The sequence below is a fragment of the Dendropsophus ebraccatus genome, chromosome 15 (genome assembly GCF_027789765.1).
Source record: "Dendropsophus ebraccatus isolate aDenEbr1 chromosome 15, aDenEbr1.pat, whole genome shotgun sequence".
Classification (NCBI taxonomy): domain Eukaryota; kingdom Metazoa; phylum Chordata; class Amphibia; order Anura; family Hylidae; genus Dendropsophus; species Dendropsophus ebraccatus.
Genome location: NC_091468.1, coordinates 28,028,405 through 28,050,640, shown reverse-complemented (window position 1 = coordinate 28,050,640; position 22,236 = coordinate 28,028,405). Strand labels below are relative to the sequence as shown.

The 22,236-nt window shown below is 44.1% G+C and overlaps 1 protein-coding gene across 1 annotated transcript in view; it reads left to right on the top strand.

The window, feature by feature from the left end:
* GALNT2 (polypeptide N-acetylgalactosaminyltransferase 2) overlaps positions 1-22,236 on the top strand; it is a 47,178-nt gene that overhangs the window by 4,256 nt on the left and 20,686 nt on the right. The window contains exons 2-7 of the mRNA XM_069954632.1: positions 4,638-4,725; positions 5,883-6,036; positions 9,177-9,275; positions 11,037-11,104; positions 13,554-13,619; positions 14,557-14,678. Of these exons, the coding sequence (XP_069810733.1) occupies positions 4,638-4,725; positions 5,883-6,036; positions 9,177-9,275; positions 11,037-11,104; positions 13,554-13,619; positions 14,557-14,678 (597 nt within the window). The remainder of the gene's footprint in view (positions 1-4,637; positions 4,726-5,882; positions 6,037-9,176; positions 9,276-11,036; positions 11,105-13,553; positions 13,620-14,556; positions 14,679-22,236) is intronic.

Here is a 22,236-nt window from a genome sequence, read left to right as displayed (position 1 = left end):
CGATAGGCAGTCTGTAGGGGAGGATAACGTTGAGAGAGAAAAAGGGAACTCGTACAGCACATTGTAGAGGTTGGGAATTTTTTTTCCGTTTTTCCTTTAAAAGCCAACAGGTGAATGCCATCCTCTGAAGCTTTGAGTCTCTGGGGTGACGGTGACACATATGTCTGTGTTCAGTCATTTGTTCTTCAGGACTTACATAGCCTGTTTTCCAGATGGGAATCCTCCTACATCCATAGCTGCTGAACAGGAGTGTTTTCTGATCATCTTCATCGGGCTGCATATCACAGTGATATCTCGCTGCCGCCAGTCATGTGTCATTTTGTTGCTAAGAAACAGATGCCGAAATGGATGTAGAAAACAGTGTTTAGGCTTTATAACTTTTTTTTCCCTCTCTGAACTGATAAGAACAATATGTGACACATAACCATAGCCGAACAAAGAGCGAGCAGATCGCTGACTCCGTGCTTCTAGCATCACACATCCCCCAGGTTATGGATTTGTTTTTTTGTTTTTTTTCATTTATTTATTTATTTTTACTGTGATCTCCAGTAATACTGACTTTTTTCTTTACAGTAGTATTATGTGAGTGCCCCCCCCTGCGGTTTATGACATGATCAGAGATGACAGTACATTTAATTTATTAGTGTCCTCCAGAGCGGAACATGCAGATCATAATAAATCTTTATTGTTCACACCGAAAAAACATTTCCTAAACCTCAATATATCACAAACACACAAAACACTCAGTGTGCCATAGCCCGTCTATGGGATAGCGCGCACTTCTCAGCAGCCGCCACTCTCCACTCAAAGAAGTGACATGTCATTACTTTGAGTGGAGAGCGGAGGAGCACGCCCTCTCATTCGCTCACATCGGGACACTAAGCACAGCGGGATTCCACCGTATTTGCTCGGTGTGAACATACCCTTAGGCCCTGTTCACACAGCCAGAACGGTGGAATTCCGCCGTGGAATGCCGCCAGCCTCTGTGTCATAATGACACTCTACGGGAGGCGCGTGCACTGCATCTCTCAGCACTGAAGAATGAACATGTTCGTTCTTCAGCGCAGGGAGAGGAGCTGCGCGAGCCTCCCATAGAGTGTCATTATGACACGGAGGCTGGCGGCCTTCCGCCGTTCTTGCTCTGTGTGAACAGGGCCTAGGTTCACACTGAGGAATAGGTGAGGAATTGAAGAGGAATCCTCTTATTTCAGCTCAAAGTTCCTCCTGTAAAATATGTACAGAACAATGTCCCAATGTGTTCAACAGGATTTCTGCTCTGTTGTTCACACTGCAGAATTTTCTGCCGCTGATCAGCTTTCTGCTAGAAGAATCCTATAGAAGTCAATGGGGGCTTAAATTCTGCTTGCATTCTGCTCATATCCTGCCAGAGCTGAATAGACGAGGAATTTCAAGCAGAAAACTTTCCTCTACAATTCCTTGAGAATTCCTCAGTGTGAACCTACCCTTACTGATACAAGGAGTACCGGCCCCTGATGGATTGCTGCACAGGGATCTATGCATGTTTGGCTCTCTGATGCTAATACTCTATTCAAAATTTTTTATTTTTTTTTGTTCTGCACCCCCCACCTGATTGTCACATTCTGGACCCCATTTTTGCATCTGATCATCCACCATCTTTTCAGAATGTCTGCTACTTTTTCCCAGTGTCCTTCGCTATCAATCTTAAAGGATACTCTAGTGCTTTTCTTTCTAATTAGCTGGCATCAAAGTTAGTAATTTACTTCTGTTTAAAAAAAGTCTCCAGTCTTCCAGTACTTATCAGCTGCTGTATGTCCTGCAGGAAGTGGCTCTAGAGCTGCATTCGTGATCCAAAGAGACAGCTTCACAAGTTGGTGGCCAGTTGTGTATAGGGATAGGGACATGCATTCGCTTTTTCTCATTCTGACTTGTAGCAGTCTGTTTATGCTTATCTGTCTCCAGTTGTAATGTGGGACGTGACAGGCCGGCTACAAATGATGACGTGTCACATGACTACTCTATAAGTAGCTGGAAAGTTATTTCTTTTTGAGTCGTTTTTGTGGTTTGTAGCTTTGTACAGACAGTTTCTATTTATAAGGCCGTATATTACTCAGGAGCTTTGTACATATGTTTTCATGATCCCTAAGAAGATTATCAGCCGAGAAGAATTAACACGGCTTACTAGCGCTTCTTCTCCCCCCCGCCCCCTCCCCCCTTTTCTTTTCTAAATGTGCCACTTGTATCCTTTGCTCAGTAAGTTAATCCCATATATAAGGATTCTCCTATTATGTTTTACAAATTGGTTTTTGTGCCCTTGAATGAAGTTTAAAGGTGAAATGTGCTGCGACGTGTCATCAGAGACGCATATTCTGGTATACATCCGGGAGTTACATCGGGGGATAATAAAATCTGCTTTCCTGGGGATGGCGGCTCCAGCCAACTATGAGATGTTTATTTTGTAGGAATGGTTTGTGTGAACAGGCCTTAGTATCATCCATTAGTATTGTCATATTACATGGGGATTTATCATCATTACTTGTTTATTTTTCTTCTTAACATTTTATGTAACATTTTATTTTCTGGCTAGGGCTTATTTCCAGAGACGCATGTTATGCCCCCCATATTGTATACCTCCCTCTCCCCTCTGAAGTTCTTGCATACTGTATACCCCTCCCCCCTCTGTAGGTAGTCCCCATACTGTATACCTCCCTCTCCCCTCTGTAGTTCTTCCATACTGTATACCTCCCTCCCCATTTGTATTTGGCCCACATACCCTCTGTCCCTCCATAATCAGTGTCCCAAACTGCATCTTCTTACCCCTCCTGCCTCCCCTGCAGCTTGTGTTGAGCAGGTCGGGGCGGAGCATAACAAGTCTGGCCCTGATTGGCTGATACACATTATTGGGTTGCTTTTGTCTGGGAGTAAGATATGACTAGTCATATATTCCTCTAATGGTTTTTACATAACTAAACTTTAGTGAAATATAAGGCTTATTCAGGTGATACAAAATGGTTGCTTAGGCTGATATTTTTTACTTATTTTTACTATTTTTTTTACCCTAGCAACCTAGCAATCAGATTCCACCTTTCATTCTTCACAGACTTGGTGGAATCTGATTGGTTGCTAGGGGCAAGTGAGCCAGTTTCACTATCACTATCACGTTTGATAAATCTCCCCCATTGTATACACTCCAGCCGGGATCCCTAGCGGCACCGCAAAAAACTGACAGGTTTTCTGCTGCTGCTATTCATTGAATAGCGGCCGCAGAGAACCTGTCAGTTCACGCAATGGAGTGTGTGGTGGGGAATTCGGATGCAGGCGCACACTGATGCAAATTCAGTGGCAGTGAAGATCCAGGATGATCTTCTCTCACGCTGTGGGGACATGCCCATACCTGGCAGCATTAAGTTGTGTAAGGTGTGGCACTGCCTCTGTGCTGCCACAAATCTTTTTATTTTTTTTTTTTCCAAATCAACTGGTGTCAGAAAGTTATATAGATGTGTAATGCTGTGTTTACACAGAACGATTATTGTGCGAATTTCCACAACAAAGATCGAATTCGAACGATAATCGTACGTGTAAACGCAGCGAACGATCAAGTGTCGAGCGAGAAATCGTTCATTTTGATATTTGAACATGTTCTCAAATCGTCGTTGGTCGTTTGCAAAAAATTCGCAGATCGTTCCGTGTAAACAGTTTTCACCGATTTAACCTATGTGCGAGACAGGCTTAAGCGATCACAAAACGATCGCAAAACAGTTTTTCTGTACGATATATCGTTCCGTCTAAACGCTGATCGTTATAAAAAAAAAAATCATTACTTCGAAATCGTTAATCGTACGATCGGGCGAATTATCGCTCCGTGTAAACGCTGCATAGTTTACTTCTATTAAAAATTGTCAAGTCTTCCTATACTTATGTCCTGCAGGAAATGTTGTTTTATTTTCAGTCTGACACAGTGCTCTCCGCTGACATCTCTGGCCGAGATAGGAACTCTCTAGAGCAGGAGAGGTTTTCTATGGGGATTCATATATAACCGAGGCAGAGCTGCTGTCTCGGCCAGAGATGTCAGCAGAGAGCACTGTGTCAGACTGAAAATAAACCAACATTTCCTGCAGGACATACAGCAGCTAATAAGTATGGAAAGACTTGAGATTTTTGAATAGAAGTAAATTACAAATCTATATAATTTTCTGACGCCAATTGATTTGAAAGAAAAAGATTTTTAATGCTGCTGCAGTGAAGTGGAGTGAGCAGTGATAACTATCAGTCAGTGCTCACCCCATCACTGTGCCACAATTGGCTTCACCAAGCCTAATGTCTATTCTGATAGTAACGTATATTAGAAAAGAAATGAGGGAAGGCTCAGTATTACAATCGCTGCATGCAGCAGTATTAGCAATATGTTACTGCCAGGACCTGCAGCAGTCTAGGCAGCCCTGCAGTTCCTGATACAGCCATTGGTGGCAGCATCACCCTTCTCTGCTTACAGTGAATACATTTTTAAAAAATTAAGTAAAAATTAAATGCACTTATATTATACAGTTATGTAATGTCATGAGGAAATGTGAAAAAAATATCAAACCATATCAAATCTTTCTGTACTGTAATAGTGTTATTGCCATGTAAAAAACTTATTTTTTTTCTCTCCCTTTTAGGAGGACTGGAATGAAATTGGTGCAGTCAAGAAAAGGGATCCACACAGCGAAGAAGAGAGAGCTCAAAATTTGGAAACTCTACCACCAGGTTCTCCATGTTCTGCATGTTTCTTTAACCCCTCCAGGACAAGCCTATTTTGGCCCTAAAAGATATGGATGCCTTTGAAATGGCAAAAATTATTATTAGTATATTATATTAAAAGGATGTTCCCATCTCAATGGGAGGGAAAGAGCAGGGGACAAGCTTTCTAAATGAATGTACTGTAGTTGCAAAAATATTTTACCTTGCTGTATCCTACAAGTTGTGTTAGTTGAGATGAGAATACCCGTTTAATAGTTACCTTTAAGTTAAGTTTGTGGCTATGTGCCTTCAATATTTACCCTTTCTTCTGTCTTTACTACTCTACTTCGGCAGAAGTTTTTTTTTTTTTTTTTACTTTCAAATCAATAATAATAAGTTATGGGCATTAGATTACATGTGAGAGGACGGTGATCCAGGGATTATTCTGATTGCTGTATTAGAGTCTGGAGAGATTTTTTTCCCATGGTATAGGGCAGTTGGCATCTGGGGGGTCATGAGGGTTTTTTACCTTCCTCTGCAGAGTGGGCAGTGTCTTTAGTTCTAAGTTCAGCAAGTGATGATTAGTGACAGATCTTATGTCCCCCTAGCTCGCACTATTACCACATTGAATACAGCTTCAGTCTGTCTTTTTCAGCAGTGTCAGACTACGTCCCATAAGACATGCTAGGCAATCTGCAGACAGAAGAAACGGGCAGTGTGGTGTAGGAGAGTTGTATAGCTACTACTAATCACTGTATTGGTGTCCTGTCGGAAATTTTCAGCAACATTCTGTGCATGGGGGGGGGGGCATACAGAGCAACAAGGATGATGTTATCCTGTACTTTATAGAAAGTCAGCCACAGAAGATAGACTGTCTATCCTGACTACCAAACATATTTTACTTGTGGAATATGTGTAGTAAAATATTTATTTCCCGCTGCAGAATAAATGCACAGTGTGAACAACTACAGCATGGGCCTCCAAACTGCGGCCCTCCAGCTGTTGCGAAACCACAACTCCCATCATGCTTGGACAGCTAAAGCTTTGGATTGTAGTTTTGCAACAGCTGGAGGGCCGCAGTTTGGAGACCCATGAACTACAGCATGTATTCCCATAGAGATCTGTATTCCAGAGCAGAATAAATCAATGCTGTGTAAATGTAGTCTTTGCCTTTGCTCTATCAGGTAAGGTACGGTGGCAAGATTTTGATCAAGAGGCTTATGTTGGAGTCACTGCAGTTCGGCCGGGTCAAGATGCGTATGCACGAAACAAATTTAATCAGGTGGAAAGTGACAAATTACGGATGGACAGAAGTGTTCCTGATACAAGACATGACCAGTAAGTGTTTGTTTTATCTGTTCAAAAAAAAGAAAAAAAAAAAAAAATCGACTTTTGTTTTGCAGACAGAGAATCTGATGCAGTTGTTTATTCCTCAGTTTTTTCTCTGTATTTACCATAGGGCTGGGCAGGTAGTTTTATTTCATGCTCTCCCCCCCCCCCCCCCCCCCCCCCCCCCCCACACGCACAACTGGCACCCGCAGGCTCCAAATTCAAACAGCCTCCACTGTGGGGGATACCTCCCTGGCATGCCCGCTGATCCGGCACCGCAAAGATCTACCTGCCACCGCTCCAGCCTCTCTCCCCGCCATGAGGGGTAACTCCCCCGTCATGCCTGCACATTGCCCCCTGATCTGGCACCACCGGTGGCCCCAAGTTCCACTTGCCCCTGCCTCTCTCTACTGCCACCTGTCTGCCGTAGCTTGGTTGAACCTATTCATGCCATCGCAGCAAAGCTTTGGCCCCAGCCGTCTTCCGCTCATCTAACACTCTCCTGCCGCTACCTGCAGACAGTCAATGCTCCAGCCTCTCCCATCGCCGCTGCCTGCCAGGGCACAGAGACCTGTGCATCACTGGGGGGCTGAGCGGTGGGTGTCCTGTGGGCAGAGGTGAGGAATGGAGAGGACTGGGCACAGGCTTCAGAGATATATGGGGTCTGGTGTCCTTATTTCATATACCGCAGAACATATAGCTTTGTGGTTACACACAAGTAATGGCTTCTGGTTGAGAAAAAACAGTTATGGTCCATAAACTGCATTCTTTTCCTGAAAATGAAATTAAATGGCTGAAAAATATCTAAGGCAGTACAGTATATATGTAAGTAGAACTATATTATATACCCAGCTAATTTTCATTCTTGCATCCATAGATATCTTTGTTGAACAATGCTTTTCCTCTGTACACAGGCATGCATTACTTATAGGGGTCTATTAGAAGCTTCTAGAATTATAGACACCATGAAAGAGACAAATTCCCTTACTAAAAGGAATTGGGACTACTCTGAAATGTGGGGTCCTTCATATAAGTCATAGTTTTAAAATAAGATTTTGTCACCTGGGTAGTCCACCGTAGCTGTACATGAAGCAGACTGACACATTATGTACAGTTTATATGTTGATTTAGGCTATAATCCCCCAGGCCTACCCTCCTCCTATGTAGTACACATAGAGTACTCTCCCTCCTATATACACATCATATACAGTACCCTCCTCCTATATACACATCATATACAGTACCCCCTCCTATATACACATCATATACAGTACTCTACTCCTATGTATGGTTGTACAATATGGACAATATGGTAGTACTGAAAACATTGATATCTGCTGGTACATTCCCTTTAAGTTAAGTGTACTTGCCTAATGAATGGTTTCTTCTGTGTTCGAACGTGTTGTTTCTGTGCTGCTACCTGCAATTAGGTTACCAACAAGTAAAATGCAACAAGAGCAGCACTCCATTGTAGAGAATCTAGTTTTTATTAGTCGAATGTGCGACAACAAATGTGACGTTTCAGCCTCTCAATGAGGTCTTTCTCAAGCATGGTTCAAGTAGTCTCAGTACAGGTATTTATACAATGGTGAGGGGGTCAAAGTTTACAGGTCTACTTTAACACTTTCTATGACAGTGCATTATACCTGCACGGACTCAGCTTTGCAGTATTCACAATACACACCCAGCTCTGCTATATCAAAACCTACACACCTCTGCTACAAACACATACGCACAGACAGTGCTGTATAAGTATACATACACGTGTTTTTTTTTTGTTTTGTTTTGTTTTTGCTGGAGTAGCCGTTTAAATCTCTAGGCATAAGCTGTGAATTATTGCTTATAGATGATTGATGACCTCTCCTGCTGACTCTCCTAATGCTGAAATACACTCACTGGCCACTTTATTAGGTACACCTGTCCAACTGCACGTTACCACTTAATTTCTAATCAGCCAATCACATGGCGGCAACTCGGTGCATTTAGGCATGTAGACATGGTCAAGACAATCTCCTGCAGTTGAAACCGAGCATCAGTATGGGGAAGAAAGGTGATTTGAGTGCCTTTGAACGTGGCATGGTTGTTGGTGCCAGAAGGGCTGGTCTGAGTATTTCAGAAACTGCTGATCTACTGGGATTTTCACGCACAACCATCTCTAGAGTTTACAGAAAATGGTCCGAAAAAGAAAAAACATCCAGTGAGCGGCAGTTCTGTGGGCGGAAATGCCTTGTTGATGCCAGAGGTCAGAGGAGAATGGGCAGACTGGTTCGAGCTGATAGAAAGGCAACAGTGACTCAAATAGCCAACCGTTACAACCAAGGTAGGCAGAAGAGCATCTCTGAACGCACAGTACGTCCAACTTTGAGGCAGATGGGCTACAGCAGCAGAAGACCACACGGGGTGCCACTCCTTTCAGCTAAGAACAGGAAACTGAGGCTACAACTTGCACAAGCTCATCGAAATTGGACAGTAGAAGACTGGAAAAACGTTGCCTGGTCTGATGAGTCTCGATTTCTGCTGCGACATTCGGATGGTAGGGTCAGGATTTGGCGTCAACAACATGAAAGCATGGATCCATCCTGCCTTGTATCAACGGTTCAGGCTGGTGGTGGTGTCATGGTGTGGGGAATATTTTCTTGGCACTTTGGGCCCCTTGGTACCAATTGAGCATTGTTGCAACGCCACAGCCTACCTGAGTATTGTTGCTGACCATGTCCATCCCTTTATGACCACAATGTACCCAACATCTGATGGCTACTTTCAGCAGGATAATGCGCCATGTCTTAAAGCTAGAATCATCTCAGACTGGTTTCTTGAAGATGACAATGAGTTCACTGTACTCAAATGGCCTCCACAGTCACCAGACTTCAATCCAATAGAGCATCTTTGGGATGTGGTGGAACAGGAGATTCGCATCATGGATGTGCAGCCGACAAATCTGCGGCAACTGTGTGATGCCATCATGTCAATATGGACCAAAATCTCTGAGGAATGCTTCCAGCACCTTGTTGTATCTATGCCACGAAGAATCGAGGCAGTTCTGAAGACAAAAGGGGGTCCAACCCGTTACTAGCATGGTTTACCTAATAAAGTGGCCGGTGAGTGTATATAATGTACTGTGTATAATATATATTTTTCCTGTTTTAAAGATGTCGGAGGAAACATTGGAGGACTGATCTACCATCAACCAGTGTTGTAATAACGTTTCATAATGAAGCCAGGTCAGCGTTACTCCGCACAGTCATCAGGTGAGTGTGTGTCGGAATGGCATCATTTTTATCAGTAGAATTGTAGTAAATCATTGTTCCTTTCTGACGTAAAAAAGTCGGAAGATCTAAGCTGTAAGTCGGGGTTAGGGGTGTTGGTGCTGCCAATCCTGACCTCTGACTGTGTACACTGCCTGCCTCTTCCTTTCCCCATGGTGTCTTTGTCTTCTGGACCAGTAGCCACATACATCAGGATGTCTCCCAGAGGTGGGGACCTGGTCGCCCCATGCAGTGAAGTGCAGTTCCCTGTAAAGGTGTTAAATTGTGAAAGCCATGGCTCTGCTTGGCCAACACCCCAGGGCGCAGTGAGTTTAAACTTGTCCCCATCCTTTGTATCCCTATGAGATAATTGCCAGAAGTGGATGGTGGTGGCCGCTTGTCTCCCAGGTACTCAAGTGAGTTTCCATAATTAATATGGATTCAGAAGGCATCTCAGCTGTGAAAACGTCTGACCTTATGATAAGGGCCAAAGATATAGTGTGGCAGACGGGAACAGAAGCTTATGGAATTCCCTGGATCTCTGAATAATTTAACCACCCTAATGAATACCGGCACCATTAGACAGATGTATCTCAGGCTTCCTCTGTACCCACTGACCCACTCACCCCAAACTACTGGTACCGTTCCTTGAGTGAGGGGGAAGTCCTTCCCGAATGCCTTTTCCAAAATGCTGCTGGTGCCATCTTTTGGGTTTATAATCACCTTTTATTCCTCAGTTGCTGTGTCAATGAGGCAGGGCCCAGAATGCTCATGCCCTGGGCCAGCACCACCTTTGTGGTGGTATTCGCAACTCCCTCCTGGTCTCCAACACTGTTATTGTGCGTGCGCTGTAGCGATCCTAGACAGTGCAGTGACGCGGCTGGGCTTAACGCTCCACGCCAGCTTGTCATTGCACCTGAGCCATCTAGGATCACAATGGCACATGTACAATTGAAGAGATCTGGCCCAAGGGTGGTACAAGAAGATGCAAAGAATACCACCAAAGAGGTGGCGCAGGTCTAGGGCACAAACCCTCTAGACCCCCGCCTCATTACAGATATATTTTACCCAAAAGACTGAATCAGCAGCATTTTGGAGAAGACATCTGAGAAGGACTTTAATTCATCTAAGGAACGGTACCAGTAGTTTGGGGGGGGGGGGGGAATTAGTGGGTACAGATTTGTGCTTTCAGGAGATTGGACCTGGATACAAGTATAGCTTTGTTATAAAGCATGAGAACTAAAAAAATAAAATAAAACAAGTTTGCAATTTACATTCATATCACATCCCCAGCTGATTTAGAAAGTTATAACAGGAACACTATATAAGTTACCTAGTGCTGGATAACCCCTTTAAGAGTAAACCTCCTACTGGGAAATTTGGTGACATAATTAGAGGGGAGCCCCTTTGGTCATTCCATGATGAATAACTGCTGCACTCAGGGTTAAACAGTCAGGGTTTGAGGACTCCGCCTGATACTGATAGAGCAGGGTTAAGCCGTCATTTGGCCTCCACTCTGCATGAAACACCCCTTCAGCGCCATTCTTCAGCACTGTGCATCTGTGTGGGATAAGGTGCTCAGTGACTGCTGGTAAATTGCGATTTTAGGTAGGGTGCACACGGTGCCAGTAGAGATTTTCCAGTCTCCAGCTTGGTGTAAGTAATGGGTAAGACAGGGAAACTAAGGCGTTTTGGCTACCTAGTGTTTCTACATTTGTTCTTATTTTATTATTCTGTTGTTGAACCTTTCTTTTCCTTTTTCAGTGTATTAAAAAAAAGTCCAGTTCATCTAATAAAAGAAATCATATTGGTGGATGACTACAGCGACAGTGGTAAGCCTACCTCTATATTTCACAAAGTGAGCACTAACATCCTCACCTACTGGTGGCATCATGAAGCAAAGAAGGTATAATCAGATGTGTACTGTAGCTTAAGGCTGTATTACACTGCCCAATGTTCCAGGGAAAACGAGTGCCGACCTGTCAGCTCAGTGCTCGCTTCCCCCTCGTTCCGTGCTTGCCGCCTGAACAATCCTTAGATCATTCAGGAAGCCAATTAAAGTCGCTCCCACATCATGCATGTCGACTGGTCGTGGCCTTTCAACATGTACTATTTAGCTAAATAGTTATCAGTCTGAATGGCAATAATCAGCCAAGTAAGGCTGATAATCGTTTAGTGTAATAGTGCCTTTACCATTTTTCTTCCCTATGCATCTGATTACTCCCTCGTTTCCTCTCTGGCCTGTGACCCTGCAACAGTGCAGACACTTTCCCACAATCCCCTTGCTGCATGTGTACTGATGATTAATTGCCAGTACTAATGGGACAGATCATGTGACTGATTGAACGGAGCATGAGTGACCCAACCTAGGGGATGCCTGACTGGCCATAACCAAGGGCAACAGGTTATAAAAATTAAGCAGCCCATGGAGGACTAGTCAGTCTACATCTTCATCGATACATTGTAAGAAATGCTTGTGAATTGCAGATATGTTACAGTTAACATAATGCATCAGGATGGATCTAGTTTTCTTCATGACACAACCCCTTTAAAGGGGAAGTCCAGGCAAAATAATTTTAAGATTTTTTTTATTGCCCAACAAAAGTTATGAAAATTACTAATAGACACTTATTATGGGAAACGCACTTATAGTGGATTTTCCCTGCACTTACTACAGCATGGCGTGTTACTACAGTTAGTGATGTCACGTAACATAAACTGCCGTCTCCTGTTGCAGCAGTGGGACGGACTGGAAAACAATTCAGGGAAAATCCACTATTGGTGCATTTCCCATAATAAGTGTCTATTAGTAATTTTCATTTTAACTTTTGTTGGGCAATAACATATCTTAAAATTATTTTGAGATAATTTTAAGTCTCGCGGAGGCTGGGTTCACACTACATTTTTGCAGTCTAACGCATCAGTTTTGAAACTGTGTACACAAAAAAAAGCACCTGAAAGTCAATGAAAGAACAGATTGTGCACAATAGCATCTGTTGTTGTTTTTTTTTTTTTTATTATTTAATAAAACATATATGTTAAACTGACTGCAAAAACAGTGTGACCCCGGCCTAAGTAATGCTGCAAAGGGGCTTCTACATTATATAGAACCTTGGGAAGATGTGCAAAAGTAGTATAAGCAAACAGTAGTATAAGTTATCACAATGCACGTCATGGGGATGAGCCAATGAATCTGGTCAAGCCACAGTTCCAAAGTAACAAACGGTGTAGTGTACAGTATGTAATGGCTCACCCTTTTGATATGTGGATTGGTAATTCCTAGTTGTTAGTTTATTTAAATATTCCCATAAAGAATAAAAGAAGAATGCCATATAAAAAGCCTTTAGGTTTTAGTGGGGCTGTGTGATTGTTCTTTAGGGCGTGTACACACGTGTTACAATTATAGGATGCAGAACTTCTCGTTCCTCTATATGAGTCCTCTATTTATGATCTCTTCCTGGCTTTGTATGTGTGAATATGCTCTTATAATCCATGAGTAATAAACCAATGCCCATGACAGTGCATGTTAGCCACAGCAGAATTCTACCCAGCATTCAGCTGTTACATTCATTTTATTCATTCCCTTAGTTCATATAGAGGATTGGCTAATTTAAACTTCCCGAACTCAATGCGGCGCTGGAGGGCACTTTGCTTCTCCAATCACATGATGTGCTCACTGATTAAATGACATTTTTTTGTGCAGAATGAGGCAGCTAGGGGGCCCTAGAGCTATGTAAATTGATATCCTTGAGGTCTGTCGGCCAGGACCTTGACCTCTTGTTAGAATAAAAGACTTTACATCATACATCTAATTGCCAGTGTGTTCTTTGTAGATTGTTGGATGTCTTTGGTCACCAGCCCCCAACAACGCTGTCATTTTACACTCCACGCTGGATGATCAGGTTGCAGAGAGCTTTGTACACTAGTTCTATTGGTTATAATAGAATCTGTGCATAAAACGTATTGGGCATTGTGCGGTTGCCTTCATAATATGACCACTTACTATGGAATTGTGTCCCTTTACACAAGATTGTCATGTAACACCGAAGTGACACTTTAGGGAGCACATACGTGGCCTTCTATTGATGAGATATTGAAAAATTAAAGCAGATTATGTTGGTGGGAGCTGGCAACCAGAAACTTGCAACCGGACTGTGTTACTGTGTGCAGTTGTATCCCTCCAGGTAGGAGATTGGCACCGGAGGGAATATGTACATTTTGCCTTTTTTAGTTTAGTTGTTTGTCAGTATTTAATTTGTTTTCTTACTTTTTTTTTGGCAGCTGAAGATGGGGCTTTACTTGGAAAGATTGAGAAGGTGCGAGTACTTAGGAATGACAGACGGGAAGGTATGGATCTTTTGCTGTACGAATGGGGAGGGAGTTCAGTAAACCAAAATTGATAAATAATAAACATAGGAAAGGCTGTTCATAGGCGTAATAATGCATGTATTAATCACTCAAGCATCGCAACAGTGTGGCAGAGAGTTCCATAGGGACATTGCTTTCTCTAGACATAGAGGATGCCCCCTTGTCATGGTTAGAGGCCTTTCTTTAAAAGGGTCCTCTGGCTGAAAAAAATTTGGATCAACCGGTACCAGAAAGTTATATAGATTTGTTAATGACTTATAGAGATGAGTGCTTTGCTCATCTAAATGAAGCGAACTTCGTTTGATCAGCTCTCCTCAAGCCACTGGCCTTTCAACACTGCTCCGCTCCACTCCGGGTGCCGAGGAAAAGCTGGATCCAAACTTGGGGAACTGGGAGAAGTTTCTCAGGACTGGATCCAGCTTTTCCGGGCATCTTATAAGGAGTGAGAGGGAGCGGAGCAGCGCTGAAAGGCCGGTGGCTTGATGAGCATATTGCTGATCAGGCGAGGTTTGCTTCATTTAGATGTCATTAGAGATGAGCGAATTGCTCCTCTATTTAAAAATCTCCAGTCTTCTAGTACTTATCAGTGGCTGTATGTCCTGCAGGAGTTGCTGTATTCTTTCCAGTAGGACACAGTGCTCTCTGCTGCCACCTCTGTCTATGTCAGGAACCATCCAGGAAAGGTTTTCTGTGAGGGTTTGCTACTGCTCTGGAAAGTTCCTGACATGCACAGAGGTGGCAATTTTTGCTGGAGTTACACTTTAATGGAAAAACCTATAAAAAGGTCTTTTTAGACTATAGAGTAATTAGGTATGGCTATTTTGACATAATTTTTATATATACATATAAAATAATATGATCATTTTATACTTCCATGTGTCATGCATAAGCTTATTTCAGTTGTCTGTTATAACAGGTCTTATGCGTTCTCGTGTTAAGGGAGCAGATGCAGCCCAATCTAAAGTTCTCACTTTCCTTGATAGTCACTGTGAATGTAACGAACACTGGCTGGAGCCCCTGCTGGAGAGAGTTGCTGAGGTAACCTGCTCTTTATTGCGCATAAATTATTATACATAATTAGGCTTTGTTTTTCATTTACACTGGGATAAGAGGACACCGACATCTTTACCCGCTTGGGTAGCAGTAGGTATGTGTGCCTCGAGCATCCCCACAGCCTGGCTCATACCTTGTATGTTATATGTCCACCATTTACATGGCCTTCACAATTAGTGTTTCTGTAAGAACTAAATGATATATAAAGGACCCCATACACGTTATACTTTTGATGGCTGTACCTGCTGCTCGCAGTGTGTTCAGCCATCAGGAGGTGTATGGGGGTCTTCCGTATTTCTGGCAGCTTTGGCTTCAGTTTAACTCTCCCCTCCCAATAGAGAACACAGGAACTCTCTGCTGTGCCAAATGTTCCTGTCAGGGACAAATGGGAGAGATAACTGGCAGGCAGATGATCATTCGGCTGTATGTGTGGAGGTTTTTTTTTTTTCAGAATCTGTTTATTGATTTTAACGCAGCACTTACAGTTCAGCAGAAAAAAAATACTGTATTAACATATGTAAGTAGTGCCATCTTCAAGTAGTTTAACAATCCAACAACAGTGACATGCGGTGTAACACTCAAAGGAGGAATAAAGGAGAGAGATGTTTGAAAAGAAAAGGGTTGGTTAAAGGGGTACTCCAGCAGGGGGGGGGGGGCATTTTTTTTCCTGGGACCGGGGAGGAGGTGGCTTAGGGAAACTATGTCCACTCACCTCCCTGGTTCCAGCGGCGGGTCCCGAATCGTGGCGCTCTGGTCCCCGGTTCCCGTCCGCTTCCTGGTGTCTGACGTGGGCCCGAGACGTGACGTCTCAGGTCCGCTCAGCCAGTCAGTGACAGAGGCGGGATCTGAGCAGACTTGAAATGGATCCCGCCTCCGTCACTGAGTGGCTGAGCGGACCTGAGACGTCACGTCTCGGGCCCGCGTCAGACACCAGGTAGCGGACGGGGACCGGAGCGCCGCAATGCGGGACCCGCCGCTGGAACCGGGGAGGTAAGTGGACGTAGTTTCCCTCAGCCACCTCCTCCCCGGTCTCAGGAATACCCCCCCCCCCCCTCCCACTGGAGTACCCCTTTAAAGGGAGGGGGAAAACACGAGGTAAGAAAAATAGATGAGGCCAGTAGGCATGGTGTTGTTGCTTGGTTATATACAATTGTAGTTTCACACTAAAAGATAATGCTGCTTATGAATTCTCAGTGGTCCCTGAAGATCAGCCTTTAGGTACTACGTTGTGAGTGCATAGGGTGTTACAATATGGCTGATTTGGTCTCATGAATAATGAGACCTTTTATTTAGCAAAAAAATAAATTCCACCAATAGTTCCTTGCGTCTCTCTGCCTCCAATCTGCCCACCTCAGAATAATGCTTCTGTTCCAGTACAGTAGTTGTACTAACTTTGGGAAAGATTGCAGACTGGATGTTTCAAGTGTTTGCAGGTCTAAATGTTGGAGGAGATCTTTGGATCTAGGGGTATATCAATCATCCAGAGATCTGACATGTATTTCTTTACTAGACCCCAAAATTTCTGAGTAAGTGAGCATGACCATAGTCCATGCCAGAGATTACTACCTGCAACGCCACACTTGGGGCATCGCTGCTATCTATCTGGCATGTTAGCTGATTGCGGGATGTTAAAGCCCTTATATGCTCCATGCATCATTTTGATGGAAGTTTCTTGCCATGCCTTACTTATCACTGAGCAGACTTTCATCCAACATTCCAAGATTTTTTTATCCAACCTTCCAAGATGTGAGCATCCCCTGTTAACCTCCCCAATTTGGAGAAGATAGTGTGTTTTGAGAAACTCTTGGGGGTGTCGTTTTTAAAATTTCCTTGAAAGTACTAGACAATAACTCGCTTTACAGAAAGAGACCACCAGCAAGGCCTGCAAAAAATGACTGTGAGGCAAACCAAACCTAATCTAAATTTTTTTCTTCTTGCAGCCCCCTTTTCACCTCTATGTGCATGGGCTGTCCCACCCTGGCAATCTGTTTTCCCTTCCAATCTTTGAACAGGGTACTATTCTAGATAGCACTAGATTTCTGGTGATACGTTGATCCAGGGATTATTCCGATTACCGTTTTGGAGTCGGGAAGGAATTTTCTCCCTGTAATGGGGCAATTGGCATCTGCATCGTAGGATTTTTTTTTCCCTTCCTCTAGATGACTGCAGTACAGTTTCTGAAGGTTGAACTTAATGGACTCTTGTCGTCTTTCAACCTTATTAACTATATTACTATGTATCCTGCCCTTATGGGAACTCTGGGTAATCCCAGAGAGGAAGGGCAAGCCAAAAGCCTTATGAGACGCTTTCCAGGCTAACACAGTGTCACAAATAACCAGAGAGTGTTCTAGATGGATTGTTAAGGCTGGCACCTGGGTGTGCAGGTAGGACATAAGTCCCCATGGAAGAGCCGAGTTTGCCTCCTAAGCAAAATTAGAATGATGGTCAGTGCCATGTTCCCAGTCCATAACGTGTCTAAATAAGCACGCTAAATTGTATCCTGATATTTGGCATGTTGGACCCTCCGTCCCATCTTATGAGCATGAGTATGTTCCAAGCAATGCTGGGTCATTTTCCTTGCCAAATAAAGTCAATAAATGCTGAGAGAGTCTGTTCAGATCTTTGTTTGAGCAGTAGGGGTACAGCTTTCAGGGGATAAAGGAGGTTATGATGGGTTTACACAGATTTATTTGACAAATTTTTGAAGCCAAAGCAAGGATCGGACTATAAACAAAGAACAGGTCATAAAGGAAAGACTGAGATTTCTCTTTTTCTCAAATCCTTTCTTGGCTTTCGTCTCAAAAATCAGATAACTCTCCATGTGTAAACACACCTTAAGGAAAGCTCATCATCTTTATCAGATGACATCTTCCCAATAATGACGGAGGCAGGTGAAACCAGCGTTTATTTAGTCAAAAAGTGGTGAGCAGTTCAGGTGGTACAGAGTGTGCAGGTCTTTCCCTATTTTAACGCCAAGTAATGTGTGGTTTAAATGTTTGATTCCCCATTCCTCAGAAGGCCCAAAAGCAGCAAGAGGCGACACCCTGGCCCTGTGCCTTTTTAAAAATTTAATCGCGTCAGACCAGAAGTTGGTATTGTGAATTTAAGCTAGTGGGCTTCTGTAGAGGCCCCCCAAGAAGGTGCTAAAATGTCACATCACTCCATTCCTATACAGCACTGCAAGCTAATCTAAACTGCTGTGCGTTTTTGAAGGTATATGGCCTCCTTAAAGGGGTACTCCAGCGAGGGGGCACTTTTGCGTTGGGACCAGCTGCGGGTACCGCGCTCCGGTGCCCGGTTCCTGGCCGTTTCTGGGTGTCTGACGCAGGCCCGAGACGTGACGTCTCAGGTCCGCTCAGCTACTTAGTAAAGCAGGCGGGATCCCTCCAGTGCCCTGTGTCCCTCAGTGTCCCCCTGCCATCATCCTCTCCAGCAGCCACAGCCCGCACAGCTCTGGGAGTCGGGTCGTGACATCACCATTTTATCCAGAAAGTGAAGCCTTGATGCAGTAGTAAGTGCAAACACTTTGGGGAGATTTATGAAAGGGTGTAAATATACACCTGGTGTAAACTGCCTACAGCAACCAATCACAGCTCAGCTTTCAGCTCTGGTAGAATATAAGAGGAGCTGTGATTGGTTGCTGTGGGAATTTTACACCAGGTGTATATACACCCTTTCATAAATCTCCCCCTTTATGTACATTTCTCGTAATAAGTGTATATTGGGGATTCATATAACTTTTGGGGGGCTATACAATAATAACATTTTTTTCCGGACTTCTTCTCCTTTAACAGATTGGTGTATTACTTCCATCATTTTGTGCAGCCTATCTCCTGATATTCAGGAGATTGGGCCTTTGTACAGTGCCACTCTATCTGCCCTCCAGCCTCTGACTGCTGTTTGCCTATATACTGTATGGATAGATAACTGCTGGTGGGCTAGCTGTGCAAGGTGTTCTCTTGCTCGTGAATAGCCAGGACTACTGAGCATGCGCACATAATGGAGAGGACTAGTGTACAGTGCTCAGAGTCCCTGGTTATTCAGGAGGATCTCTCTGAATCAGCTGCACAGAACACAGAAATGTAAGGGATGCATCAATCTGTTCAGCTTCTCTTAAGCCACCCTTAAAGGAGAAGTCCGGCCAAAATTAATTTTTGATATGTTGTTACTTATGAAAAGTTATACAAATTTCTAATGTACATTAATTATGGGAAATGCACATATACTGCTATTTCCCTTAATTTAGTAGATCAGGAAGTGTTAGAAATATCTCTGAAGAAGTGACGTCACGACCCAGGGTGTAATTCCTATGGGGTGTCCAGCAGGGGGCGCTCTCTATATAGAAGTCTATGGGACTTTATTGTTTCTATGGGTTGCTATGTAATGTAATGTAATGTAGTGTACAGTGCTTTATTGAATGAATACATCTATGGAATACTTTGGGGAGCAAGTGTCCTTGCTCCCCAAAGTATTGCATAAATGTATTCATTCAATACATTCAATACACAGTAAGCCCGCCGATCCGCCGCATTTCCGCCGAATTTCCGCCGCATTCCCGCCGATCCGCCACATGCTGATCCGCCGCATTCCCGCCGATCCGGACCATATACATTGAACTACAGCTCCCATCATCTGCTTATAGTATGAACAGGTGATGGGAGCTGTAGTTGGGTAAGGGATATGACATGCCGCCGGGCGCAGGGGGGAGCCGCTCAGTACACAGGAGCTCTCCCCCCTCCTCCTCCTCCTCCTTCCGTGATAACTTCCGCCTATACCAATGCTGACTCCCTGCCTGGCCGCCGCTCTCCGCTCACATATACCGGCTCCCGGCATCAGCGCGGACACCAGGATGCATCGGGAGCCGGTATGTATGGGGGGAGAGTGGAGAGCGGCGGCCAGGCAGGGACTCAGCATTGGTATAGGCGGAAGTTATCACGGAAGGAGGAGGAGGAGGAGGGGGGAGAGCTCCTGTGTACTGAGCGGCTCCCCCCTGCGCCCGGCGGCATGTCATATCCATTACCCAGCTACAGCTCCCATCACCTGTTCATACTAGAAGCAGATGATGGGAGCTGTAGTTCAATGTATATGGTCCGGATCGGCGGGAATGCGGCGGATCAGCATGTGGCGGATCGGCGGGAATGCGGCGGAAATTCGGAGGAAATGCGGCGGATCGGCGGGCTTACTGTGTATTGAATGTATTGAACGAATACATTTATGCAATACTTTGGGGAGCAAGGACACTTGCTCCCCAAAGTATTCCATAGATGTATTCATTCAATAAAGCACTGTACACTACATTACATTACATTACATAGAAACCCATAGAAACAATAAAGTCCCATAGACTTCTATATAGAGAGCGCCCCCTGCTGGACACTCCATAGGAATTACACCCTGGGTCGTGACGTCACTTCTTCAGAGATATTTCTAACACTTCCTGATCTACTAAATTAAGGGAAATAGCTCTATATGTGCATTTCCCATAATTAATGTACATTAGAAATTTGTATAACTTTTCATAAGTAACAACATATCAAAAATTAATTTTGGCCAGACTTCTCCTTTAAATAGGACAGCATAAACCTACTGTCTCTAAGACTTAAAACCAATAAATGCTGCAATGTAACTTCAGTTTTTTCTGCAAACTTCAATGTAGCTCAAACTTTGTGAAGCGATACAGTAAAATGTGAATCCTAAAGCTATTAGCAGGTAAATAACAACAATCCATACAGAAGTGTCCAGCGAGTACTCTACAGTGCTAGTCAGGTGGTAATAAGGAGTGGTACTGAGCTCTTGACCTATCCAATCATTTTGCCTTTCTGCTGTCTAGGGTGAATAATAGATGATGATATGTATTACAAGTTTGGGATTGGAAGCGGTCTCATAACCTTACCCACAGCTAAGATTTTTTTTCTTTTTGTGTGTGGGAATTTCCTAACAATCCGTGCAGATCTTCGGACATCTGTGCCCATTCACAAAGATGACTGCAGTGACTTCACATGGGGCAATTAATCAAGCAGTCGGGCTGCACAAACGGTCCCTGTATCATTTATGCAGCCATTAAAATACATTGCTAATGGCCGCACATCTATTTAAATAGGGAGTTGTGCGGCCGAATAACTATGATATACACTCACCGGCCACTTTATTAGGTACACCTGTCCAACTTAATTTCTAATCAGCCAATCACATGGCGGCAACTCAGTGCATTTAGGCATGTAGACATGGTCAAGACAATCTCCTGCAGTTCAAACCGAGCATCAGTATGGGGAAGAAAGGTGATTTGAGTGCCTTTGAACGTGGCATGGTTGTTGGTGCCAGAAGGGCTGGTCTGAGTATTTCAGAAACTGCTGATCTACTGGGATTTTCACGCACAACCATCTCTAGGGTTTACAGAGAATGGTCCGAAAAAGAAAAAACATCCAGTGAGCGGCAGTTCTGTGGGCGGAAATGCCTTGTTGATGCCAGAGGTCAGAGGAGAATGGGCAGACTGGTTCGAGCTGATAGAAAGGCAACAGTGACTCAAATAGCCAACCGTTACAACCAAGGTAGGCAGAAGAGCATCTCTGAACGCACAGTACGTCCAACTTTGAGGCAGATGGGCTACAGCAGCAGAAGACCACACCAGGTGCCACTCCTTTCAGCTAAGAACAGGAAACTGAGGCTACAATTTGCTCAAGCTCATCGAAATTGGGCAGTAGAAGATTGGAAAAACGTTGCCTGGTCTGATGAGTCTCGATTTCTGCTGCGACATTCAGATGGAATTTGGCGTCAACAACATGAAAGCATGGATCCATTCTGCCTTGTATCAACGGTTCAGGCTGGTGGTGGTGGTGTCATGGTGTGGGGAATATTTTCTTGGCACTCTTTGGGCCCCTTGGTACCAATTGAGCATCGTTGCAACGCCACAGCCTACCTGAGTATTGTTGCTGACCATGTCCATCCCTTTATGACCACAATGTACCCAACATCTGATGGCTACTTTCAGCAGGATAATGCGCCATGTCATAAAGCTAGAATCTTCTCAGACTGGTTTCTTGAACATGACAATGAGGTCACTGTACTCCAATGGCCTCCACAGTCACCAGATCTCAATCCAATAGAGCATCTTTGGGATGTGGTGGAACGGGAGATTCGCATCATGGATGTGCAGCCGACAAATCTGCGGCAACTGTGTGATGCCATCATGTCAATATGGACCAAAATCTCTGAGGAATGCTTCCAGCACCTTGTTGAATCTATGCCACAAAGAATTGAGGCAGTTCTGAAGGCAAAAGGGGGTCCAACCCGTTACTAGCATGGTGTACCTAATAAAGTTGCCGGTGAGTGTATAGGACAGCCCAAAAGATGTGGTGGGGGTGTTTTCTGCTTCTCAACTTATCATTGCCGCTTTTACATGGGCCGATTATTGGCTAAATTAGTATTTCTAGTAATTCTTGGTGGTGATAATTTGCCTGTCTTAAAGGGAACCTGTCACCCCCCCGTGCCGTGGTGACAGGCTCCCGACCCCCCGCTACAGCCCCCTATACTCACCTGATCCCGC